The sequence below is a fragment of the Dicentrarchus labrax genome, unplaced genomic scaffold, assembly GCF_905237075.1.
Source record: "Dicentrarchus labrax unplaced genomic scaffold, dlabrax2021, whole genome shotgun sequence".
Taxonomy (NCBI): domain Eukaryota; kingdom Metazoa; phylum Chordata; class Actinopteri; family Moronidae; genus Dicentrarchus; species Dicentrarchus labrax.
In genome coordinates, this window is record NW_026136720.1 from 2,089,387 (window position 1) to 2,115,577 (window position 26,191).

The 26,191-nt window shown below is 42.1% G+C and overlaps 1 protein-coding gene across 1 annotated transcript in view; it reads left to right on the top strand.

The window, feature by feature from the left end:
• The first annotated feature begins 360 nt into the window (after positions 1–360).
• Positions 361–26,191, top strand: part of immp2l (inner mitochondrial membrane peptidase subunit 2) — a 121,841-nt gene continuing 96,010 nt past the window's right edge. Inside the window, exons 1-3 of the mRNA XM_051383509.1 lie at positions 361–435; positions 12,518–12,655; positions 19,276–19,379. Of these exons, the coding sequence (XP_051239469.1) occupies positions 12,521–12,655; positions 19,276–19,379 (239 nt within the window). The 5' untranslated portion in view covers positions 361–435; positions 12,518–12,520. The remainder of the gene's footprint in view (positions 436–12,517; positions 12,656–19,275; positions 19,380–26,191) is intronic.

A 26,191-nucleotide genomic window follows, 5' to 3' on the forward strand; every position in this document is an offset into this window, starting at 1 on the left:
TCCTGTAACTGAAAGATCACACATTGAATCCCCACAGCAGCCCGTAATGTACGTGTCCATTAACAGCTCTGTGTCCTCTCCGATAAGAGCGACAGCCAAGAGACTGAATGTGGAGGCTGTAGTGTGAACTCAGAAGACATCACATCTAACACATCGTCTACAGACGGTCGAAAAACGGTTCTTACAGCATAAAGCTGACCCACTATATCATATTCTTTTCATTTAAAGACCCAAACTAACCGTATATCTTAAATTCTGAGGACAAAATGTTCACTTGCTGCCTGATGTACCCCCCAGCTGACAGGAGCCCTGACACCCAGATAATCAGTGTTATTCTCTCCAGCTGTCAGTGCTGCCTGAGCGGCGGCGGGCTTTAGGACCCGGGGGCGACACGTGACGTATGACAACAACAGGAAGTCGGAAGTCACGTTGCTGGTAGGTGTGCGTTAGCCTCTGTAGCATTAGCTGTAGTTCGACAGGTAAAGGTGTTTGTTTTTAAAAGCTGTCGGAGACATTTCCCGCTCCTCTCCTGCTCGTGCCTGTCAGCGCGCGGACTCCGCCATCCTGTCTCGAGCTGCGCGCTGTTTTAAAAGTTAGCACGAGGGTTAGCACGCGGTGGCTAACTGTTAGCACGCGGGGGGGGGATTAAAGGTGGTAACTGGAGATTGTTTGGGGATAAATGGTGTTAAGGTGGAAGTGTGGAGATGTTCAGAGTCTGTTCTGTCTGTGGACAGTTTGTTGTTGTTGTTGTTGTTGTTGTGTTGTTGTCGGTGAGGGACATTAACAAACAGCTGAGAGTAACGTTTAGGTAACGTTTACCTGAGTATTTCCACCATATGGTAGTTAACTGACTAAATGACATCTTATAGTTATTTTATATTAGATTGAACAATAACAGAGAACAGCTGTGGTTCTTTATTGTTGTTGTTATTGTTGTTATTGTTGTTATTGTTGTTATTATTATGGATGCAGGATGAGGATTTCTTTCCTGCTGATAAGATAAGAAATAAGTTCATGTTTGTAATTTAAAACTGAGTTAATAACCTGCAGGTTTTACACACCTGAGGTTGTAGTTTTACATAACTCTGAGCTAACCTGTAACTATTGTAAACAACAACAAACAACAGCTCTGACTCTTCAAACGTATCAGTTTATTTCATATTGAGCTAAAGTGTAACTCTTGTAAAAAACTTGACAAAAATACTTTGTTACTCCAGCGTACTTTTATAGAACGTGTCAATCGAGTTTACATAAGAATTCAAAATAGATGATTATTAATATCAACCAATAATTTATTGGCTCTAATTGAATTATCCTGATAATTGATTCTGTGAATATAAACACTGTTCAGCTAAAGTTAAGATCTTAAATAATAACCTAAACTTTAAAAATAAGTATTTAATTTGACCTACTGTGTGTAATGAACAGCTTTCAGATCAATAATACGCTCTAACATCGATGCTTCAGTGTTAATGATCTGATAACACAGAATCACATTATCAGTAAACCTTTTGTTTTTTATATTTTAAGTACATTTTGACACTGAAAATGAACCAGTTTAATTATTGATTAACTGTTTCAGATCCAAACACACACATCCAATGTGAGACACTGATTTCACTCAAGCTTTATTTATACAGCGTGTTTCAGACAATTAAGCTTTACAAGTGATTAACAAAGCAGGATATTAACATTATATCTGTTTAATTTCTATATCAAAGATCTGTCTGTCAGCAATGCTGAAATAAAAGTTATTTATCAAACATCCTACTTTTACATTATATACTCTTGTTATTCAATACTAAGGTTTTGATTTGTAATTCTAGTTTTCTTTTCATATAAAACATAGAACTGCATTATAATTCCCACCATAGACGATACTGTTACGCCGTCATGTTGCTGAAAGGGCAGTTTGAGCCTCAGACTTGATATGTCAGATGTTACAGATGTAATCAGGAGCATCAGGTTATGTCTTTGTTGTTGTCGTGAAGCTGAATTACATTATTCCTTTTTTATCATACAAACATGGACAACAAATATGTGACAGAAGGTAATCAAAAACCTGAAATATGTTCACAGAAGACCCTTTTTAAATGTAAATGTGCCAGTTTAACGTGTTGGTCTGTAGTGTCACGATATGTTCAGCTGAGTGGGGAGCTGTGGAGCAGCGGAGGTCACATAAAGCTCGTACAACCACTAGAGAGAGACTGACTGCTGCAGGCAGCCTCGTGGTGAAACAGTTAGTTTGGAGCCGCTCTACTGTAACTCTCATGCATCCTGCTGTAAATGTTTCCTCAGTATGGGCCGATAGTCGCCCAGAAGGCATTAAGGCGAATAAAGAACAACAGAAAACATCGGCTATCGGCCAAATTGTTGTTTTTAAACATCGTATTGGCCCAGAACTCCACAATCAGTGCCTCTCTAGAAAACCCCTTGTATCATGATGTGTATCTAATCGCCAGATTCTTGCCAATACACAGCATGGTGGACAGAGTAGACCCTTGTTTTAATGTGGCATCGGCAAGTGTGACCCTATTAACGCCCCCCACTGGTTTGTGGAGTACTGGAGGTACTGCGGCTCTCCTGCTCACACAGGATCTGGTATTCCAGATAAACAGTAAAATGTGTTTGTGAACAGATTTGAGGAGAGAAACAGTCAACAACAGAATCTGGATCCATATCTGATCAGCTCTGTTTGACAGTTTGATCTGAGTTTGGTGCGTTGAGCTGGACGGACTCACTGAGAATGAGCTGTCAATCACAAGGTAGCCCCGCCCTAAAGCATACCCTGCTTTATGGTCTGTTTTACTCTAAATGGGACCATCAGTTACTAAATGAACACCATGCTGTATGGAAGAAGACTGAAACTAGAGACTGAGACCAGAAACTCATCAGGAAACTGTTTACTGAGCTCAGAAATCAAGTCAGAAGTCGACTCATTTCTCCATAAGACTGTATGGTATCAGTTTATATTGCAGCCAGTGGGGCTGCCCCCTGCTGGCCACTAGAAAGAATGCAGGTTTAAGACACTTCCACGTCGGCTTCACTTACACAGATTAATTCCATTAATTACAAACTGTCAGTGCTCATCAGGCGTTGGTTGCGGCTGCTGTCGTGATGCTGCAGCCCTCTGGAAGGAAAAGTTTAGATTTGAACCACTTGTAGGGAAAAAAAGCCACATTTTTATCAGAAAAATAAAACTCAGAGTAGCGTGTCATTCCTTTCGATGCATTTTTTTGTGCAATCATTTGTGATTTCGCTGTCACGTCTCTTGAGAAGCACATTCTGACATCCGTTATTTTGCTCCGTAACGACATTCCCAACCAGTCACACGGCAGAAAGTCCTTCAGAGGTGCCTCAGCCTGGTTATTTCTGTTTGATTGTTGTGCTGTCAAGTGGCTTTCAGCCAGTATTTGTGTCCCAGAGTGGCTGCCTGAGCTAATGACTGCATCACTGCCGGCCCAAACTGCCCATTAGGCCTCCAAGGTGAGCGGAAGCAGGGATTTTTTTTTTTTTTATAATGCTCTCCCTGCTGCCGTGGCCTAAAAAGCCGCGTCTGATGTTCTGCATGAGAGACAAATCCCATTTACGTCCCCCGGCAGTGGGCCCGGATCCTCCCGGCTTACAGTCAACACTGACACCCGTCCAATAATCACCTTAGCTCTGGCTGAGCGGGCGCGGTCATGGCCGGCGTCGCACCGCGAGGCTCGGTGGTCCGGAGATGAGTAAATATTCGGTGATAAGGTTAAAGAGATTATCCAGCAAATTACTTATTTCATATAAGTACCTCGTGTAAAGTCAGAGCGAAATGTCACTGAGACTTTTAGTTGCTCCATTAGTGGCGAGATGTCAGGTGGTCAGTCGGTCCAACACTGAAGGAACGCCACGGCTCTGATTTACCTGTGATACCGTTTTTATACACCTGCAGCGCCGCTTCTCACGGCCGCTAAAATAACCCATAACTTCGCTTTATAACCTGTACACCTGAGGGTAAGAAGAGACAAAGATGGATGATTTAATATTTTATATCTCTGATCGAACTGACATCACTACACTGTAAAAAAGAAAAGTTAAATAATTACAACTAAAAATTTAAATTTTTTTAACTTCAATGTTTAACAATATTTAATTTTTGAAATACTAATTTTTGTTCTCTCCAAAACTTAAAAATTCAACTTTATTTGTAAATTATCATTAAATGATTAATGTTTCATTTAAAATCATTTAAATGTTGCCGTGAAACTTTTACAGTTTATTGTTAACAACAAAAACAAATTTATTATTTTTTCTATTAAAAAAAACGTCAGTCAAAGTTTAGATTTCACTCGTTCTGCATTAGAATCCAAAATAATTTATCGGCTATAGTTTAACAATCCTGACAATTCAATTTAACATTATTTCCCCCTAATATCAGCCAGATATCAGATCGGCCTCGATAATTAAAGTTCATCGCTACTCTCTAAACTCACAAAAACGTCTTTATGAGTCTTAGATGTGTAAATATTCTCTGTCCCTGGAAACACACAAATATGAGGAATCAAACAGCTCTTCTGTTTCATTTGAATTTAACACATTAATGCTTCCTATAGGAAGGACAAACTGTGACCTTTCCTCTACCGCCACCTTCAGGCCGACAACATTAGATGAAATATCTCTTTATCAATCTGTTCTCCGGAGGATGAACCCTTTACCCAAACTGTACTGTGAGCTCCTCTGATGGGGTTTTAAGAATAGCTAAATCATCAGTTGTTTAAAAACCTCCGTATTGTGTGGTTTGATGAACACCACAGCCTCTAGGGGGCGCCACCAGGGCCTTCCACCCTGCCGTTTCCTCCCAGCAGCGTACGTTCGAGCCCGGCCCGCCGAACCGTCAGATCTCCATCTGCAGACGCCGCTCGTCCTTAATGAAGCACTCATCGGGAAAAATCAATCTGCTGCCGCCTCTGGGCCTTCTAATGGAAAAACAAACGTCTCTTTCATATTGATAATGGGATTCTGTAATTAGAGCTTCAGTTGTGCGGCGGACAGACACAAACACAAAGAGGACGGAGTTGACTTGTTTATCTGGGAGTGGGTTATGTTCAGTGTGATGCTGTCAAGCCTTTTTTCCACCTGGGAGACAAATAGGAGACTTTTATCTGGATAAAAGCTCTGCAGAGGCTGAACTCTCGGCAATGACGCAGAGGACTGTCCTGCTGGTAATTATGGGTAATCTGCAGGAAGAGTCTCACTGACACGGAGAGGGAAAGTCCATTTCTGAGGCCACCTTGTGCTTATCGAGGCAGGTTGAAGTGAACTTTGGGTCCCGGTCAGACCGTGACATTTACTGAAACATCCTGGAGCTCTGGCCTTTTACATTCTCCTGAACATGAAGGCGACTTCTCGTCTGTGCCCGACTTTAAAGGACACTTCCACTGTGAGACGACTCTCACAAGGATTTACTATGGAGGCCCATTTCTGCCAGGAATAGAACAATGTAAAGGTTAGGGATGATACAAATAAAAATACTGGGATTCAAATATAGAGAGCTATAATATCTAACATTTACACACAGAAACTAGAGCTCTATGTTCTATATGTAGTTGAGTTCTTACATTATCCCAAATGTTTCCAACAGTGTTCAATCTCATGGAAATCTGTCATTTTATTCAGGTAACACTGCGTTTCCTATTGGCCTCTAGCTGCTGTAACTTCCAGGGAGACTCGGGATGCGTTGGGTAGCGAGGGAGGAAGTCGGAGAACACAAATAAAACTTTTCATCCTCGTCTGTGAACAGTTTCAGTCTCAGTCACAGTGAAGACTCCCATGATCCCACGCTACTTAACGCCATCAACCTTTGTCTTTAGTTATTGTTTTGATGTGAGAGACCCCCCCTAGTGGCAGAAATTACATTTTAATTAATTAATTTAATCAAAACTCTAATTAACGGCTGCCTGTCAAACGGCAACCTGAACGCAGCAGTGTCAGCCGCTCTTCCTCACCCTCCTCTTCCCCCAGTGCCACAGCTCTCACTCTGTCGCGGCTGCATCAAACTTATTTGTAGGTCAGGGCTTTTATTCGGCTCCTGCAAAGCCCAGAACTGCTGCCGCGGCAGAAGTGGAGCTGGTTTGGGGGGAAATCTCACAGTGGCCGGCTGTAATCAGCGTCCCCCCCCACACCCCCGCCACCGCCTCGCTGCATCCTCCCCTGTGGATTTATCGGTCCGGATAAAGCTTCGGAACGCCAACATTAGTCACCGGCTGAGATGGGAGTCCAGCCCAGAGACCCAGAAATTCAATTCTAGCAGTCGGAGCAAAAGCACACCACAATGTCTCCGCTTGATAGTGGCTGATACGCTGACCTGAGGTCTGCTCCGGGGCACCGTATTTGATATTTATACCTTCTGTATCTGGCTCATCTGAATAAATTGGAAGAGGTTAGCGGAGTTTGGGTTTGTTGAACTGCTGACAGATCTCAGAGGAAGCTGCCTTTTTAAAGAGGCGGACATGGAGCGCCGCTCTTTAACTCCAGCCTCTTTTACAGCGCTCATATAACAGCAGGAGCTCTTATTTCTGTGGCTGTCGCAGTCTAATAACTCCCAATAAGAGTTTGTTTATGATAACCTGTCTGCTCTATTGCCAAAGCTTGATACAGAGCTGCTTCTGCATATCGGGCGCCGGCATGAATAACAATGGCGGGAGAGAGATGTGCTGCATTAACTTGTTTGTCACTGTGTCGACAATATTAATGCCTTTTCTGCAGGCTTGATAAAGACTAGTTTCCCCCCAGCGGAGCTCACTTTAATGTGCCGGAGTGCACTTGTCACCGCGTCATAAACAAAGCCACAGAGGGGCCGGCAGCTCGGGCACAACGGGCCCCGGTCAGACCGCTAAACACCGAGAACCAGAGAGAGAGACTGAGGAATGTCTCTACAGATTTCTCTCATCCTGATTCTCTCCATGTTTTCATCCGCTCGTCATTATTTTTGTTTTTGTCTGCATTAATGAGTTTTGATACAATAGGAGCTGAGTTGCTCTTCCTCCTCACGCTCCACTTTAGCAGAAACAAATGGGAAAGTCACATTTAGGCTTTTGATGTGGTGAGACAGTGACCAGAAACAAGTGAAGAATTTAAAAAGTCAAAGCGTAAAGAGACTTACGGCGGCAATAAAAAACATCATATTGTGATTGACAGATATTGTTTCAGGTAGGATTAGTGTGCATTACATGGTTTTTCCAGCATTTCCAGGTTCCAGGGCCGCTTTGGGAATGAGACTAAACTATCTTCAAGCCTCCAACCCAAAGCCTCTTTCTATCTTCTCATTCGGGCCGGAGGAACCTGATATTTTTTTAGATTATCTGTCTCATGTAATGTCAGGATATAGTGACAGTTTCAGCAAATATGATAAAAGATTATTTTTATAAAACGTTACCAATCGCAGCTTTAAATCTGGAGAACAAGACTCTCTTTCATCATAATGCTGTTTGTCACATTTGACCTTTTATCAAAAAACTGCATCTTCTGTGTTGTGCATATTGTGCACATTGATTTCGATAATATTTCCATTAACTGTGCAGCCCTAGTCTTGTACAGAGCTCAACCATAGACTGTATAATTCAAAATGAACGTAGTCTCTGTGACGTGTCTCGCAGGTTTCCGAAGAGCCGTTGTGAAAGCTCAGTGTGGTCGGCTCTGCCCGTCGCCTTCTTGGCAGCCCTGACTCTGCTGTGAGGTTCAGGAAGGAAAAATCCCATTTATGTTCTGAATAGAGGATTTTGATTATTAGCCATAATGTCATGACCACCCACGACACTGCCCCGGTTCTTTGAGCGCCCAGTCCCGTCCAGACTCGTGTAGGGGTGGGCGATATGGGCAAAAAATAATATCTCAATACGTTTTGGGATTTTGGCGATAACGATAATCAGTCGATATCCTTTAAAATGTGATTGGAATTGTCTGAGTTAGGGCTTATGTCCACCAAACGCGTTTTTAACGCTGAGAGCTCAAAAACTAATTTTCCGAGCTGAACAGATTTCAACTTGAAGCGCTCTGAGCGCTGCGCTAAAAAAACGTCTCCGCTGACATCTTTTTACCGCTGAACGCTGAAGCTCATAGGATTTGTATCGGCACTGAATCATCTGAAGTACCGGTAGCTTCAGGGACTGGAGGTGTTTGCATTTTCTCTCTACCATCACAACGCACTGCTGAACTGTTGCAAGGAGGATGCTAGCAAGAGGTCATGTGATCACGTCATGTGATCACGTCGGCCCACTAGTCGTGTGACTAAATCCTGCCGTGCTGTAGAGAGCGTATCAACAATGACGATATTATCGCTAATGATGTATATCGCCCACCTCTAGACTCACGGGAATAGGACGGCTTAGTTAGCTGCATGCTAACCAGCTAACTGCAGCTACAGTATCTATGGCTTTATTTCCATCAGGAAACTCACTGAAAGTTGAAACCAAAGATTTTCTCTGTAAAATATGTTCCAGTTTCACTAAAATCAGTGAAATAAAGTTATTAAAGTTGTGCTTTTTGCTTGTTTCACACAGAGGATGAACTCTGCATGAAGGACCAGTATTGAGATAAATAAAGATTATTTGAAGAATAAATCATACAAAGATGCTGTAGTGGAGTCTCAGTCGGAGAATATAGAGCCAGATACGAGCAGAATACGTCCCCCTTTAAAGTCGACAGTCTGTCCATAAATGGATTGGCTGATTAATTAACCTGTTACTGTTTTGTCAGTTGATTTAAAGTTTACGTTATTTATCTTCCTTCAGCTTCTGGACTGTTTCTTGCTTTTCCTATAATTGTAACTTGAATAAATATGTTTGTGTTTTTTGGCCATTTGTTCAAATTAAAAAAGCAATTTGATGTTCAATGGGATTAAACAAACCTTAGATTTTAAAGTGTAGAAGAAAATAATTGTAAGTTTTTAATTCTAAAGCTGCTGTGAGAGCTGCAGGTTGTCTGGGTGGAGATACAAGTTCTCACCTGTCAGCAGTTGTACTAAGATGGATTTTTAATCAAAACCCGAGAAAGAAAATGTAGTTTGGGGCAGTCTTCCCGTTAAAAGCCGGTATGTTATAATCTGGACATTTAGCTAACAAGGTGAGAAAGATTTCTCATTTCACCGTGACTTTGATGTGGGACCTGCTGTGTCAGCTGCCGTCGTTTAAACGCGCCGTCAGGAAACAAGGTCGTTTTAGTGCGAGCGCCGCTGGGGCTCCGAGGTGTCGGCACAGAAACGAGTCGACTGTAAAACGGAGCGGAAACCTTGAAGCTCAGCATCGAGCTTCCTCTGATGATACACTTGTTCTCTGTGAGGGGAATTATGCGGCGGGGCTGTATGGAAGTGTAATGGCAATATGTTCACGTCAGGATGGTTTGTTATGCTAGAATAGATTTTCTGCTCCGGCGCTGGAGTTTCCTCCCTCCAGCACATGGTGGGTAACTGATGTCTTACAAAGCCCAGCGGAGGCAGATCACCGTGTTTAATAGGACGTAACGTACACTGAGGCCTTTGTTTGAGGAGTGTGTGTGTGTGTGTGTGTGTGTGTGTGTGTGTGTGTGATGTTGCTTGCAGCCACAGTCGTCTACTGGTTTCTATTAAAGATATCAAACATTAAACAGTGTATAAAGTCTATGTTCTGTATGTAGTTGAGTTCTTTCATGATCCCAAATGTTTCCAACAATGTTCAAACTCAGAAAAAGGTTATTCAGGTAACGCTGCGTTTCACCGGTCGCCTGTCGATGGCGTGATATCCCCTTTGTGCCTGCGTCAGCGTTGTGGTTGTCTGCCAGAAGCTGTCATACATTGACTGTTTTTTACATTTTTACCATCCACTGTTTAGATCTTGGTGCTTTTTAACTCTAGATTTGAACCGGATGAAGGATTTTAGTCATCAGACGTCTGGATCTTAAGTTTAGGACTGCCCCCAACTAGTCGACTACAGTCAGAAACAGCAGTAATGATTGGAATCAGATCATTTAGTTCATTTATTCCAACACAGTGTAACATCACACAGTCTGGTAGTTGAACACACTAAATAAATAAATAAATAACTTCCAACTTCACTGAATCTGATCAGACTGATCAATACACTCATTAGCTGTTGGTCGGCGTGCTGCTCAAACTCCACCCTCTTTTTTTAAAATTATAACATTTATTGTAAAGGCATTTACCAGGTTCTACAGGATCTTCTGGTTGTATCTATTGGCACAAGTGCTTAAAAAGTTTTATAATCTAATATTAGAAGCAAGATTAATAGTGAGGTGATACCGCAGTAGTGATGGCTTGTTTACTTCGGCCCAGATTTGGCTATATGTCCCGAATACCTTCTTGTTTTTTTGGGGCTCTGGAGTTTCAGTAGTAATCAGCAGCAAATATTCGAAGCCTATTTGAGTCCAACCTGTTATTTATGGCCAAAAAATCGGTTTTCTGGAGGGAAAATTAGAGTTTTTAAAGTCTGGTTACCACAGAAAGAAACAGTAACCTTCTCTGCACTGGCCTCCACAGAAATACACCTCAGTATAATGATGCTGATATTTAAATGTTTCTTCTATTGATATATTTTGTAGCACTTCATTATGTCTGTTGGCAGACATGTTGTGTAGAGACATCACATTACAGGGAAGACAAACTCAGATTAGCTTCTATTTTTCCGCAACAGTTCTCGGCTGCAGTGATGGACGCTCTCTTCAGACTACAGATTTGAGGGGGTGGGGGGGGGTGTTGAGGGAGTACAGTGTGCTTCTGATGATGTTTGGTTTGAAGTCTTGTGATGTGAAGGTAATAGCTGTAGCAGATCTCCAGGGTGAGGACAGTGGACGCCCAGACGAGGCTGTTAGCTGTTTGCTGGAGGCAGTGGTGCATGGCTGCTGCTTCTGCTACTGCCGGCTGGTCGGTCATTTCACGCCTGTCTGGCCTTCCTGGAGCGCGCTGTGAAAAGCAAAGTGGATGAAAAACTCTGTCTGGGGAGAACAGGCTCAGTTTGATGTGTTTTCAGTGTCCAATTGCCAAAACCTGGAGTGAAAATTGACAGGAGGACTCGTTTTTGTGACGCTTTTTGGAGCTAGTTATGATTAAGCTCCAATATGTGTTAGACTGATATGGAACAGGATGCAGTGCGACCGGTTACACAGTCCTATAGGGTTCATTGGAGGGTCTTGAACTCCACAAAGGTCAGCTGATGTGCATAGAAGGTAAACAAACTCACCAGCAGGTCTATTTAATATGTCTTTTGGTGCTTTCGAACTTCCTGAGCATGGTGAGTTTGCCCGGTTGCCATGGCAGTGGTTTTCTCTAGAGCTCCTTAAAGACTCGCAGCTGAAGTGCTGCAACATGAAGATCATGCAATACGATCAAAAGCTATATGGAAGTTGTTTACAAGGCACATCCCGAGGCAAATAAAGCAATGCTGTCAACTCAACTGTCAAGATAATGACTTAGTATCCTAAAATAATGCCTTAGTATTAGTGTTGGTGATTGGACGGATATATCGGCTATTTTTTATGGTACGAGTCAGAGGAAAAACTGCTGTAGAGTCAGTGTATTTTCACATCTAACTGCAGTGAATTAAGGGTTTGATGACCGATTCACAGAGGCTCCAAACAAAACTCTGACTCTGGGGAAGATGAGGACACAGCAGGGACAGGAGAGGGACAGGAAGCAGGTAGAGGAGCGAGGGGAGGTCAGGGGTATCAGAGAGGCTGCGACAGCGTAGAGGCAGAATATTTTCTGTTAGATTAGACAGCAGAGTTGGTGAATGTTGTAACAGTGTAAAGACTAATAAAGAGGCTTATTTAATTTCTGTCGAGTTTGAATGAAAGTGTGTTTTAAGATCACTTAACAAGGTCTTAGTTCAGTTTTAGACAGAAACTTGAATTCCGAAGCTGTATGGTTGTATTTTTCTTTTCCTTTTTTGGCTTTTGGTGAGTTTATCTTCTTTATTAAACCTGTTAGAGCTTGTTGTATGTAGTGAACTTGCTGCAACTACTGAGGCGATGTTTGGGGCCGTCGGCAGGCGCTCGTGCTGCGCACACACACACTAGTGCAAACATATCGCAATCACCGATTGTTGGACTGACGGTGGCCGGTTGGAAAATTTAACATATCGCCCAACCGTACTTAAAATAATAACTTAGTATCTCGTCATGACTTGGTCATTATTAGAGAGTGTCTCATTATAATTACTTACAGGATCCTATTTTGTTTCATCACATTAGCAGAAATGTGCTTCCACGTTTGCTTTACATCATCTCTGAGTATTTCCCTGGTTTCATACATGTGCTTCCACTTAACACACACTCGTTCTGTAATCGTCCTCTTTTTCACATGTTTGCTCTGATCTGCTTCCTCTGTGGTTTTCTATTAGTCTCCTGCTGCTGCATCGACCTGTTCTCCCCGCAGAGATCAATAAAGTTTAATCTAACGTAGTCCAATCTAACCTGAACACTGTTTAGTTTCCTGTGTGTCGTCATGGTTCTGATTATGTTGGTTTCCTTGATTTTTTTGTTGTTTCCTGTCCAGGCGATGGCTCAGCAGGCGACGGCGGGGAGGCGCTACCTGCGGGCGTTCGTTAGCGGATTCTTCGTTGCCGTTCCGGTCACCGTCACCGTCCTGGATCGAATCGCCTACGTGGCGCGAGTGGAGGGAGCGTCGATGCAGGTGAGACGTTACAACACATCCAGCAATCAGAGTGACAGAGGAACCGTCACGGCGTCTGTCCTCAGAGACGCCCCCGAGGTCTCTAGATGTCTTAACTTTACAAACTGCTGATAACAAAGAGGTCAGAGGTCACAGCATCCTGACAACATGTTGAGTTGTGGGAAATCGGAGGCTGAAAAGCTGTTTTTGTGTCCTTAAAGACCAACTCTGAGTCATCTTCATCATCAAGTGTATGGAGATATTCTCTATTTATGTTTTATGTAGGCAGGCTGCTCTCTTAGCTAATGATCCTAGGTTGTCTAGTAGCATTATATAGCTAACCTGTCTTCTTTCAAAGTCATGAGATCTCTGTACAGTTCTCACTTCACCACTTTCAGTCTTTAATCGGGGGTCTTGATGTCGCTGTGGTTTTCAGTCTGTCAGGTCTCAACGTTGCCTTCTGTTCATGTTTTTAAGCTACTTTCCAAAGTATATATAGTACATATTGTGCTTAATGCTGTTATTAAAATATATTTAATTGTATTTTGTGTGTTTGTCGGTATCTGAGGAAGGTTTTTTTTGGCTGTTACCATAGTAACTACCTGGTTTCTGCTTCCTGTCTGGTCCTGGAGAGAGACTGCTCTCATTGGCTGTAGCTCATCACGTTGTGTCCCAACATGGCGGCAGTGAGACCGAGTTGGCTGCGCGAAACAAAAGTAATACATTGCTAATAAAAAATCTTGCGCCGGTTGTGGTTAACGGGTCTTTACCTGTGTTATCACCGCACACACAGCCACAGTTACAGGTAACCACGCTCAGCTCCACAAACACTCCACATGGCCTCTTTTATTCTCACCCAGACAGTAAACAACCTTCACTCCTCTTCTGAGCAGCAGAGATGTGAAAAGAAAAACAAAAAAAAACAAGCCTGTTGGGTTTTGACCGAGTTGGTTTCTTGTCGTGCAGCTTATTATCCCCGACGTGTGTTGCATTATGCATTAAACAATCTGCTCTCTATTTTTAATGAGCATGAATATTAAAACTGCATGTTGCTCTTTGGTTGGTGTTGTATATTCATGTTGCCGCGTACGTCGGGTCGTGAAGGCGACCTCGGCGAACGCTTCTGAAGAGTTTGAGACTCTGATGAAAACTTTGAAAATTGTTAATAAAATGATGAAACAGAGGTTGTTTTTTAAAAGAGGGAACTTGTTTGTAGAATGAGATGTTTGCACTGTAACGCAGCTCCTGGATTCTCTCTGGTTTTATCCTGGTTAAATGGTTTATGTGGAGCTTTGATTCCCTGTGATTTAGTCTGTCTGCATAAAAACACAATATTCACGTCCACAGTGAGAAAAATGAAAAAAAGTTATGTTCTTTATTCTCTGTCTGACTTTACAAGAACACTTAAAAATCCTAGCCAAAATACACACCAGTGAACAGAGGAAATGTGTTGTCCAGTTGTGCATCTGTGCAGTGAAGTTGGCTTGCAGCCACTGACTGGATATAATTGATAGAGCTTCCTGGAACTGTAGTTGTCCACCATCTCCACCCTTATTGCGTCTGGGGAGGGGGGCCTCTTGCTGCGCCGGAGGTCCACCACCAGCTCCTTGGTCTAGTTGAGCTCTAGGTGGTTTTTGCAGCACCATCCTATGAAGTTCTCGATCAGGTCTCTGTACTCCTCATTCCTATCGTCTGTGATTCAGCCGACAATGGAGGAGTCATCGGAGAACTTCTGTAGGTCGCACCCACCCGATGTGAGAGAGCTTCTCTGCCAGCTGGAGAGGCTGGATGGTGTCAAATGCACTGGAGAAGTCGAAGACCATGATCCTCACGGTGTTCTGTGGCATCTCCAGGTGGGTCTAAGCTCTGTGAAGCAGGTAGATGATGGCACCATCAACAGTGATGTCAACCTTGTACGCAAACTGCAGCGGGTCCTGGCAGTCGTGTACCAGGGGCCTGAGGTGCTGCAGAACCAGTTACCGTGACATGTGTCCTTAAAGCCACAGCACTCGAACGTTCCTTTTTGGGAACAGGGACAATACAGGATGTCTTTCAGAGCTTTGGCACTTTCTTTAACCTTAGGGAGGTCAAACAGATGCTGGAACAGCCAGCTGCTCTGCACACACCTGCAGCACCCTCGGGTTGATGTCGTCGGGGCCTCTGGCCTTGTTGATCCGGGTCCTGATGAGCTGCCATCTCACCTGGCATCTTGTGATGGCAGTGTCGCTCTCCCACCCTCTTGGGAGTGGGTGGAGGGGAGAGAGTAAAGTAAAGTTAGAGTAAAACAGACCATAAAGCAGGGTATGCTTTAGGGCGGGGCTACCTTGTGATTGACAGCTCATTATCAGTGAGTCCAGCTCAACGTACCAAACTCAGATCAAAGTGTCAAACAGTGCTGATCAGATATGGATCCAGATTCTGTTGTTGACTATTTCTCTCCTCAAATCTGTTCACAAACACATTTTACTGTTTATCTGGAATACCAGATCCTGTGTGAGCAGGCGAGTCGCCATTGTTTCCTGATAAGGACGAGTCGAAACTCAGCAGAACGCCAAACTCGAAGCTTCAAAACGCGACTCCACAAACCGATTGGTGGCGTCAGGATTGGTTCATACTTTGGACAGAGCTTTCTCACTGTTTTTGATAAGCTAAGCTAACTGGCTGCTAACTGTAGCTCCGTATTGACTGCACAGTTGAGAGTTGATTGTTTTGAGACATTTTAGCAGCAGGTTCATCACCGAGCAACGAGAGACCAAAAGCACTCACACACACACACAGCAAGACAGACGACTGTGTGTGTGTGTGTGTGTGTGTGTGTGTGTGTGTGTGTTTTCCTTCATCTTTTAAGCAGGGCTTGGGTTGTTGTCATGGAAACTGTGTTTTCTGAGCTCCAGAGATGCTTATGAATATGTACCGTTTGAGTTCTTAATTGATGTATAAAAAAAAGAGCATACGGGATCAAGCCTGTGATTATCAGCTGAGCTTCATGAATGTGATGTAACGTTAATCTTATTGATCTTCTGAACTCCTGATCTGATAGAGGAGCTTCATAAACTGTGGGCGTATTAATGTTAATGTCTTTATTTAATCATCTTCTGTTGTTGTTTTTAATTGATTCTTTTTGTTCATCGCTGCTCATCTGCCTCTTCTAACACTGAACTGAAGCTACGTGCTGCTGTGAATACTCGAAGCTAAAGCGTGATCATTGTTTACATCATCTGCTGGTAACCTGAAGATCAGTTTGAGATGCAGCTCAGTGTGTCTTTCTAGTCATAAATCTGTAATAAACATGTTTTGTTTAGGCGCCTATTCTAATGTAGAAAGGGGCCGATCACACAAAGAGAATATCCTTACAGGCATGACGAAGAGCGTCCCTGTGGAGGCTGCGTCCGCGGGATCGAATATGATTGTCGAGGTCTAGATGAGTAAACTCAGGTTCATTTCAAAGAGGTGATAAATGAGTTTACTTGGGTTTACCCCCTCCCCCACTACACCGCTGCTCCGTAGCTCTCTCGCAGTCCAACAGATAACTAGCTAGCTTACCTATATTAAACAGCATCAAAACAGGAAGGAAGTAGAAAAGCCCACCTCTTGCTTGATTCGATTGGTTGTATGGGTCAAGTGTGACACTGAAAAAACAGGGTTAGCTGAAATGAAAAGGCAGTTAGGGAGATACCAGAATTTTAGTAGTCGATACCAATACCAGTGAAATTCCACAATTCTTGTTAATATTCCCTATTACATATATATATGTTATATATATTATGCTGAATAACTAATAATCAGTAGGCTATAAATCAGCCTAACAAACAAATAAACAGTTAAATCCCAGTAAACGTACAGATATTTGTGTTAACTACAGTCAGTTAATGACGAACCTACAGGTGGGCCTCGCAGACTCCGGGAGGTTAATTTTCACTTTTACAGAGGTCGGCACACTGGGAGAAGTGGTTTTACACTGTCATCGTTTCTGTGAAAACTTCTACACCCATAGTTTCTCAAACTCCTGCATTATCATTGTAAAAACTAAATGAATGATCAGACAATGTGCTGCCGACGCTGAACTGTCACATTTTCCTGTACATCCAGACTGACTGCAGCAGCAGTTCCAGAAACAATCCAGCCTGTAAAACGGGAAAATATGACTGCGAGGGAGGCTGATGAAGTATCCAACTCTATCTGATAAACTCGCAGGCTGACAGCACTCACGGGGATATTTATTTTGGGGCCGACAGATAAGAGATATTCTGTCAATTACCGCGGCAAGCGTGAAATGGCCTGCACGCATCCTGTTTAATGAAACAGTCGCGGTGTCGCTCGCCGACGTGAGCGGGCTTCGTCACGCGTGGATCCTTCGACAAAGCGAGTCGTAAGAATGATGATTTTTATGGTTGTTGTTGCTGTTGAGGAGGGAAGGAAGTGGGGGCATCGTAGACAAGCGTGTGATAGAGCTGTCACGGAGGACACGGTTGTTCGGAGTTGTTTAACGCAGCAACAGTTTAATTTTATATGAAGTATTTTAATCACGCGGATCACTAAAGGAGGGAGGACCAAAAAGTGATAAATGGTCTTTGAATTCACTTTGAAGTTGTAAAAAACGGTTGTATTGCAGATTTGATCCTATTAGTTACAGATTTTGTGTAATAACTTAAATACTGGACAACGACTGATACCTGAATTTACAGAAATTGATATCTGAAGGTTTAAAAAAATTATTACTACTAAATATTTTTCTTCATTGTTGAAATTCAGTTTCTTTATTTAAACATAAATAACATCATTCAGTTACTTCTAGCTATGCTGCTACCTACCTCCATGTACATAAAAATACCTGCATGTAAATATTATTCCAGCATCCTTTGCATTTGCATTGCACTACTGTACATAGTAGTTTATGTCTATTTTGTTGAGATTGTTGTCGTGTTTATTTATGCTTAATCTGTGTTTGTACATTGACAACAACGTAAAACCGGAGTCAGATTCTTTGTATGTGTGCACATACCTGGCCAATAAATTGGGCTGTTGTATTAATTGGAGTCTGCTGTTGATCATTTTCAGTGGCGGAAAACAAACAGGGCAAAAGTTGTGATGTAGGTCCTATTTATGGTGAAACATCTAAGGACTAGGACTAAGATTAGAACTAGAGGACACTTTATTGGGTTTTGTCTGCGGGAAAAGCACCCTAAAGAGCACTTTGCCACATTTTCTCTACTGAAAGGGCAACCTAATGGGCCATTGCGACATTAATGCTGAGAAGCTGTGATGAATAATTACACAGTTAAAAAGGACGCTGAATAGCAGCTGACTCTGAAATCTCCAATGCCGAAGAACCCCTGAACAGGAAGAGAACGGTCACTCCTCAAACTGCTGTGTCATAAGATGATGACAGATCTTTGATGTTAAAGAAGGGCACTTTTACCTTGTGTACAGACTGATCAAATCACTTTTAATGTATTTGACATAACAGGAGCCTTTGTCTGCTGGATACTGTTGGACAGCTGTGGACTGATCAGTGCTAATAATCCTTGAGGTTTGGAGGAGCTAGCTTTCCAGTCGCAGCCATTGTTGAAGACAAAATCTTCTGAATGCAGTTGATTTGAACAATGTGGCTCAGCCCCTTAAAATCAGACCCAATCAGACATCATTCAGGGATGTTTTCAGCAACAAAACCACCACTGCTGTTGCCATTTATCGTTCCTTAATTAAAAGACAAATCAGATCTTTCTTTTAAAAACGCAAAAAATCACAAAAACAAGTTGAACATTGACATTTGACATCTTTGTCAGTTTGATAGTTGAAGTTGTTTCTGTATCATACTATATTTAGTTTTGTTAGCGTTGGCTCATTTTATCCCACAGAAATACATTACATAATGTCTCCAAGATCTGCACAATGACAATAGTGCACTTAGAAAAAGCAACAGATTAACATTTTTCTTTCTGAATCTGTATTGTAACAGTCCACAATATGTGGTGTACAAACATTATGAAGATCTGAAACTGTTTTCTTGGAAAAAGACGGAGAAATGTCGGTCATCATCGTGATACTCGGGGAGCCTGATATTGTCACGCTGTAAAAAGTTTGCGAACCACAGCTGTACAAGTATGTAAAGTATAGAAAGTGTGTGTGTGTGTTTTCGACCTTTTGACCAAACTATATTTAGACTGTTTCTGCTCTATTACGCTGACTCACCGCTGCTCACCACTTCATGTGTCTCTGTACTCACTGTATGTGCTCATATAGTAGGCGAGAGTGGATGTCTCCTGTATACAGTGCAGGGATCTGACTGCGGTTTCTCAATGTTACACAGCTCCAGCAGAAGAAGAGACAGAAAGAGACATACAGCTAAAACAAGGACAACAAAAAATATATAAATATAAATATATATAAAGGCAACAATGACCAACAACAGATAGTTTCTATATACAAGTCAAATATTTCTGTAAATTGTAAACAAATAGTAGCCAGGAATACATGGGTGAATGGGTTCCTGTATGCACAGCATGTACTTGACAGTGATTGACGACAAATGTGTGTATTTATGTAAATGTGTATATTGCTCGTATGTATATGAACTGTATTTGTATTTCTGTGTGTGTGTGTGTGTGTGTGTGTGTGTGTGTGTGTGTGTGTGAGAGCAGCCCTTCCTGAACCCAGATGGGAGATCGGACTGTGACGTTGTCCTGCTGAACCGTTGGAGCGTGAGAAACTACCAGGTCCAACGGGGCGACATTGTCTCCGTCCTGTGAGTTCCTCGTTAAGAAAATCTTTTTTTTTTTTTTTTTTTTTTTTTACAAAACTCACAACATGAAATCCCTTAAGTTATTTAAAGAGGTACTGCACACATAAACCTGGTTTTTGGAGCTGTAAAATGAATTTTATGGAATATTGACATCAGCATTTCATCGGGTTGAAAATGTCTCGACTCACCCTACTGTTTTAAATCACCCTGTATGTTTTAAGTCAAATGCTGACACAGAATCAACTGTTTGGGACTACTTTAAGTCACATTGCTATAGTGAGAGTTAACACCCTCTAATCAGAGGAGGACCACCTCCCCCAGCCTCAGCTCTGAGTGGGAGTCTCTGAAACCACTGCGCTCATTTTCCAATGTATACTTATGGAGACGCATCAGTTACTGCAGTTTACGCTAGTTGTTGCTAACCCTCTACTTAATATTTTTATATTCTGCCGCTGTGGTTTGTGCAATCTTTACCTTGATCCCACACTGACAGTCCCCCAACAGACACACACGTACCAGAGAGTTAGCCTTTCTGACCCGTTAACTTTGCTACAACACAACCATTAGCGCACGCATGACAGACATAACATGACGAAAAAGCCCTGTTTGAAGTTTCATTTAGCTTTGCACAGAAAAAGCTGGTAGAAAGAGAAACCAAGAGTACTTTGTACTTTTTATACTTTGAGAACATTTCAGAGATAAGTATCTCTTCTTCTACTTGACTGAAGAAGAAAGAAACATTATGGACTGGAAGTCTTCATGCAGCTCTATGTATTTTGCATGTGTTTATCCATGAGTGTAAATTGTACAGCAAAAATAAGGTGAGTTAAATTTGAAGGAGTGAGGGTGAAAACCAACAACCATGTTTATCCAAATGGACAACTACTTTTGAAAGCTTAGTGATGTGGGAACAAAAGGACCCGGCTGTATCTGGCCTTTCAGGGCTACAGGGAGATCCTATAAACAATTTCATTTTCATTGTCAAACTGTCAAAGCCAGGCAGTGATATTTCAGTACGTTCACCTTCATGAGCCCGAGCTCAGAGCCAGAAACACATTTTCTGTTCTGGTGACAGACAACGAGCGGCACTGTAGTGAACAGGTCGAACCAGCCCATCAGAAGCCGGTGGAGTATTTAGAGAAAGGTTGTAAACTTCTTTTTAAAGCAACATTATGTAATATTTGGTGTTTGTGCGATTTGGTGACCCCAGTTGCAATACACAGCCTTGTCCGTCTCTGGTCCTGCGGCAGGAAACGGTATTCCTCAATATCAGACGCTCACACTCAGGAAACATAGTTGATAGTTGATCACGCGTGAACTCGAGGAAGGTGTCATACATTGGATTTCGGGAGAATAAAGGCTGCTCTTTCCTGGTGGGAGATGAGTCACCTGAGGATGTGCCTGGTAGAGCAGATCCACTATGAATGTTAAACTATTTACTTTTGCACTTCTGATCGCAAGCTGCCGTCATACCTCTACACTGTCTGAGCCTTCAGGCTAACAAACAGGTGTTTCTGTGGGACTCAGGAGTTTTGTTGTGTTTTTTCTTATTACAAAAGCACCTGCACTGCTCCCACCCTGCTGCAGTTACAGACATAAGTTAATTTTCCAGCACATTCCCATTCGGCGGTGCAGCAGGGGCTGACATTGCACACTTTATGTCACCAACATGCTTCCAGTGCACCTGAACCGACGCCAGCTGCGAACTGAACATAATGGGGAAACGGCGAGAAACAAGCAGGTACGCTGCAGCTCATTGTGGACGAGCTGTCACCGCTCATTAGGCAAACCTCGCCTGAGATTTACTGCAAGTGTTTCCATCTGAACGGGGCCCCTCAGATGTCCTCGCTCTCAGACGTCTGCTGTTCCATTACCGCTCTGTTTCTGTGAAAGTCACACGCAATGATTCAACCTGTTCAAACTGGCGACGCTGCAGTCCCGCCGGTGAGAGTGAGATTTCGCACGAGGAAATTGACAGATTTGACTCCCGTTCTGAGTTGTCTGATCGCGCTGTCAGTCTGTTCATTTGAGGTGTTTGCTGTGCAGCCCGTGGAGGACACAGGCTGGTGACAGGAGGACAAACCCACTTCCATAATTATCCTTCCTTCTCTTAGGGACTCTGTTTTGTTTTTTAAGGGAAGAGAGATGCTTCTGAAAGTCTTGGCAGTGAAAACAGCAGCTCATTTAAAGCTGTCTATAAACTCTAGCTCTGTGTTCAATATGTTGTTGAGTTCTTACATTATCCCAAATGTTTCCAACAAAGTTCAAACTGTCATTTTATTCAGGTAACGCTGCGTTTCACCGGTCGCATGTCGATGGCGCCATATCCCCTTTGTGCCTGCGTCATCGTTGTGGTTGTCTGCCAGAAGCTGTCATACATTGACTGTTTATCCAGTCTGAAGCCACATTTTTACCATCCACTGTTTAGATCTTGGTGCTTTTTAACTCTAGATTTTAGCTTTCGATAACTTTTCATTGTGAACGTCTTCAGACCAAAAAGACAATCAGATCAATTCTGTAGGAGGACGAAACGGCATTCAACAAAAACTCACAAGATTCATCAACACCATAAAGTTCAGTTTCAACAGTCTTTTCCTGTTGAACCATGAACACTGAAGGAATCCTAACCGGGAGAAGCTGACTGCAATGACGGCAATGGTGGTGAAGACGACAACTCCCATGATCCCACACTGCTTCACCACCTCATCAAACTTCCTGTTTTCTTATTGTTTTGATGTGATAAACCTCCTAGTGGCAGAAATTACATATTGTACCTAATCTGAGGCTGAGCACTGAGGATATACGGATAAAAAAATGGAAATGGAGACTCTCTCACTGTGACATTTAGATTTACCCTTCCTCCCCCTCCTCATCTTTTCGTTTGTTTGTCTTCCGCCTGTTTACCTGCCAACCCTTTTGAAGGAGAGGATTTTTTCTTCCTCAAAGCAACAGATAGTTCAGTCCTCCCCACGTGAAACAGATCTGTATCGACTCTCCTCACCGCCTGGGATTTAGTTAAAAATCCCTCATAAAGCCACAACTATCATCTGCCAAGAATATATCGCCTTGGATTTAAATCTCAAATGTGATACAGCTCCACTGCAGGGGGAGGCTGACTCCTTGCTTATAATTGGCACTCATTTTAAAGGAAAATTGTTCAAGGGAATATGCCAGTCCATAGAGTAATATCTTATTTACAGAACGCCTCTCATTTCCAGTGCGTGCTGGCGAAGGAAAATGATTGTGTCAGAGAGCTGAGTGCCGCCACGGCTGTTTGTCACGCTCTCAGTGCAGACCATTACGAACCTGATTGATTTTATGTTCGGCTGTGAACAGAACCATTTGCCTCTGAGCTGCCTCACAACTGATTTCCTGCAGAACATCATTTTCTCGAGGATGAGGAGGAAAATGTTTTCCCGCCGGTTATAAATCGGCGTCACAAGAAATGAATAGAGCCCCCAGCTCCCGGCTCGCTTTATATTGAAGAGTTTGATGACAGCCATCTTGGATCAGCAGGGGATTGTGTGGGGGAGGTGGTGGAGCTCCACAGTTTTATGAATATTAATTTTAAACTCAGCAGCCGTGGAAACCTTCAAAAGTGCCGAGTTTCATTCCTCCGTGGCGGTGGCGGCGGCCTGTCGCTGTTTGCTTTGAGTCGAGGAGCTCAGTGACAGCAGACGAGCATCTGTAGCTCCGAGCTGCTGTTTGCTGGTTGTTGGACAGATGCCGACACAGAGCTCAGAGCGAGGCACTGACACTGCCAAGGTTACAGGTTTTGGAAACAAGGAGACTCTGAGGGGTCCTGGATTAAAACTCAGGGTTGCCACAAATACCTTAAAGGGCTTGGATTAAAAAAAAATAATCAAGACCTTTCTTTAAGAGTTTCTTAAAGGTCCAGTTTGTTACACTAAGGAGGATCTATTGGCAGAAATATAATATTCATAGGTATGTTTTCATTAGTGTTTAATCACCTGAAATAAGTGTTTTTGTTACCTTAGAATGAGACATTTTATCAGAGGGAGTGGGTCCTCTTCCGGCGGAGTCCGCCATGTTGAATACTTCTACAGTAGCCCAGAATGAACAAACCAAACACTGGCTCTAGATGGGGCCTTTCACATTGTTTCGCGGCCACCGTTTCGTTTCTCCTACGCGCTTAAAAGGCGAGCGATATTCGGTTTGTTGCAATCTGCAACTTCACCACAAGATGCCACTACAGCCTATACACCGGTCCTGATGATACCTTCTCTATACTTCTGGAGCGTCTTCCTGTAACTGTCCTCACGTAGGTTCTTGGAGTTTTTTTTCAGGGATGTATAAGTTGCACAATATTTGGCACAAGTAATACGAATGTTTGGAAACAGGGCTGCCCTCTAATAGTCTATTTATTGATCTCAATAAAGCAAGACACAAAGTTCTGACCTCATTTGTTTTCGACTTTCTACTCATTATTTTAAGACACTGGGTCATTATTTTGAGATAATGGGCTTCCATACATTCCCCTCTTTGGTTTACCATCTACGTGATTTATTGTCCCTTTTTATTTTAAAATAATTTGTCCTTGAAATGTATGATTACAATAGAGGTTCCTTTGGCATTGTTTGATCTATAAAATCTATAGTAAATAGTGAAATTCTTTTTTCTTTTAGTCCAAAACCCAAAGATAATCAGTTTAACATGATAAAAAACAGAGACAAGCAGGAAATCTTCATATTTGAGAGGCTAAAAACGGCATTTTCTGCCGTTTCTTTAACATGAAAACGATTTTCGACTAATCGAAGCAAAACAAAAGGTGAATTTGATGTAATTACTGGAGGAAGAATCCTTCATTCTCTGTCATCTTCAGCACCCACAGACAGTTTTAATCTTCAGAACTAAATCTGGAGCTACAAATCTTCCCGTGTGAGACGCCCTGACAGCGATCAGACTTCTGCCGCCCTGCGAGCATCTTTTCATCCCTGCGACAGTTAATTTTAATAAGTAGTGTCATTTCGGTGCATTACAAAGACTGCCTTTCTTCTTGTTTCCTCTCTTGTTAACTACATGCCTGCAAAGTCTCCAGAGATCAACGCAGACGCCAAAAACTCATGTTTAGTTGTTTTTTTGTTTATTTTTCACAAATGCTAAAACAGACTGAGGGAGGGAGGGTAAAAAAACCCAGAAGAAATAAAGTACAAAGTGTTCAGGTGAGGAAACATAAAAGGCCATAAAAGGCCATAAAAGGGGGGGGACGACCAACAGAGATGCAAATGACGAGGAAAGAAGAAACGCCGGAAAAAACAACAACGCAGAAATAACAAAGAATAAAATAAATGAGCTGTGTTTGAGCAGTCATGAGACAGAGTGCATGCTGGGTAATTATTTATTCGGTGTCTTTAAGGTGTAGCTGAAATCACCTTTTTGTTACATTCAGTTCAAGAACTCGTACTCACTGTTTGACCCTCGTCAGCAGCTTTATTCTCAATTTCAGTTAGCTTTTTTTAAAATTTACTTTATGTTCTGTGAAGCAACAAACATTTCATTGCAACCTTCGTCCTTAAGGGAGCCATTTTTCTATCACTGAGTAAACTGACTCAGTGACATATTTAATGGGTATTTCATATTATATTTAATAATAACAACAACATCCTACGACCTGACGGAGAGGCAGCGACAATTAAATCTCAATTAAAATAGAGCTAGTGAGAAAACAAAAACACAATATATAAAACAGAGATTTATGTCTCTATTTATATAGAGAAGAAAAGTCACAAGCAAGTGGATTACTAGTACTATTAACAGTAATAACATTACTCTCCCCAGTAACTATTTCTGTAATTACTAGTTACTCCTCAAAAAAGTAATTGGTTATAGCATTACACACACATTTTGTGTAATCTTGGAGGAAACTAGTTTGGAAGATGGAAATATTCATATTACTTTGATTTTAACAAACAAAACTGGGTTTTAATCGGTCTGAATTTTGGGGAGAATGAACACAATCAGCAGTTTTTTCTGGGTTGAAGCAGAAAAGTAATATAACTAGTAGTGTAACTAATTACTGTTGGCAGAAAGTAATGAGTAAGCTTGTTCTGTGACTGAGAGCTGCAGACTGATGGTCGAAGGACCAAACTAATGATCTTATTGGAGAGTGAGTTGCAGTTACTGTAGGAGATATTGAGTCCTGATCATACGGAGGTTTTTGGTGATGATGTTCAGTGGGTCTGTCGTCTGGTTCGGAGGGATGGCCAGTTGATGAGGATTTAGATGAATTTTGAGTAGATTATTTCCTGTGAAGAATGATCAGAGAGTTTTACTGTTACTTTTAGGAACTTTTTATATAATTCTCTGTCTGTATTATGTATTTTTTAACAATCATACAGACTTAAAAGGCTTCTTTGCTTGACAAATTCAGTGTTTTCATCTCATTGTTCCCTCAGCTCTTTGGTTGTTATTTAATACAGTCTGTTTATCAGACAGTAAAGGCTCTGTGAATATCTTGTGTTCAGCTCTTCAAAGATCTTAAATAATAAACTAAACTATAAAAATAACAATTGAATTGAGTTTTCTTAACAGAAACGAATGAAATGCTGAGACATCGGCCTAAAGTTTTCTTAATCAAGAAGGCCTCGCGACCCCCTGTGAAGCTTTGGCGACCCCTAGTGGGAAGGCTGGGAACCAGTGTTGTAAAATAACAATAAATTAACCCTGATACCTTGAATTGATTTAAAAGTGATATAAATATGTTTTAAATCCAGTAAAAAAGAGCTGAATGAACTGGCCTTCCAGCAGCAGTCACAGCACAGAGTGATTGCACCACTTCACACGTCCTGTCATAT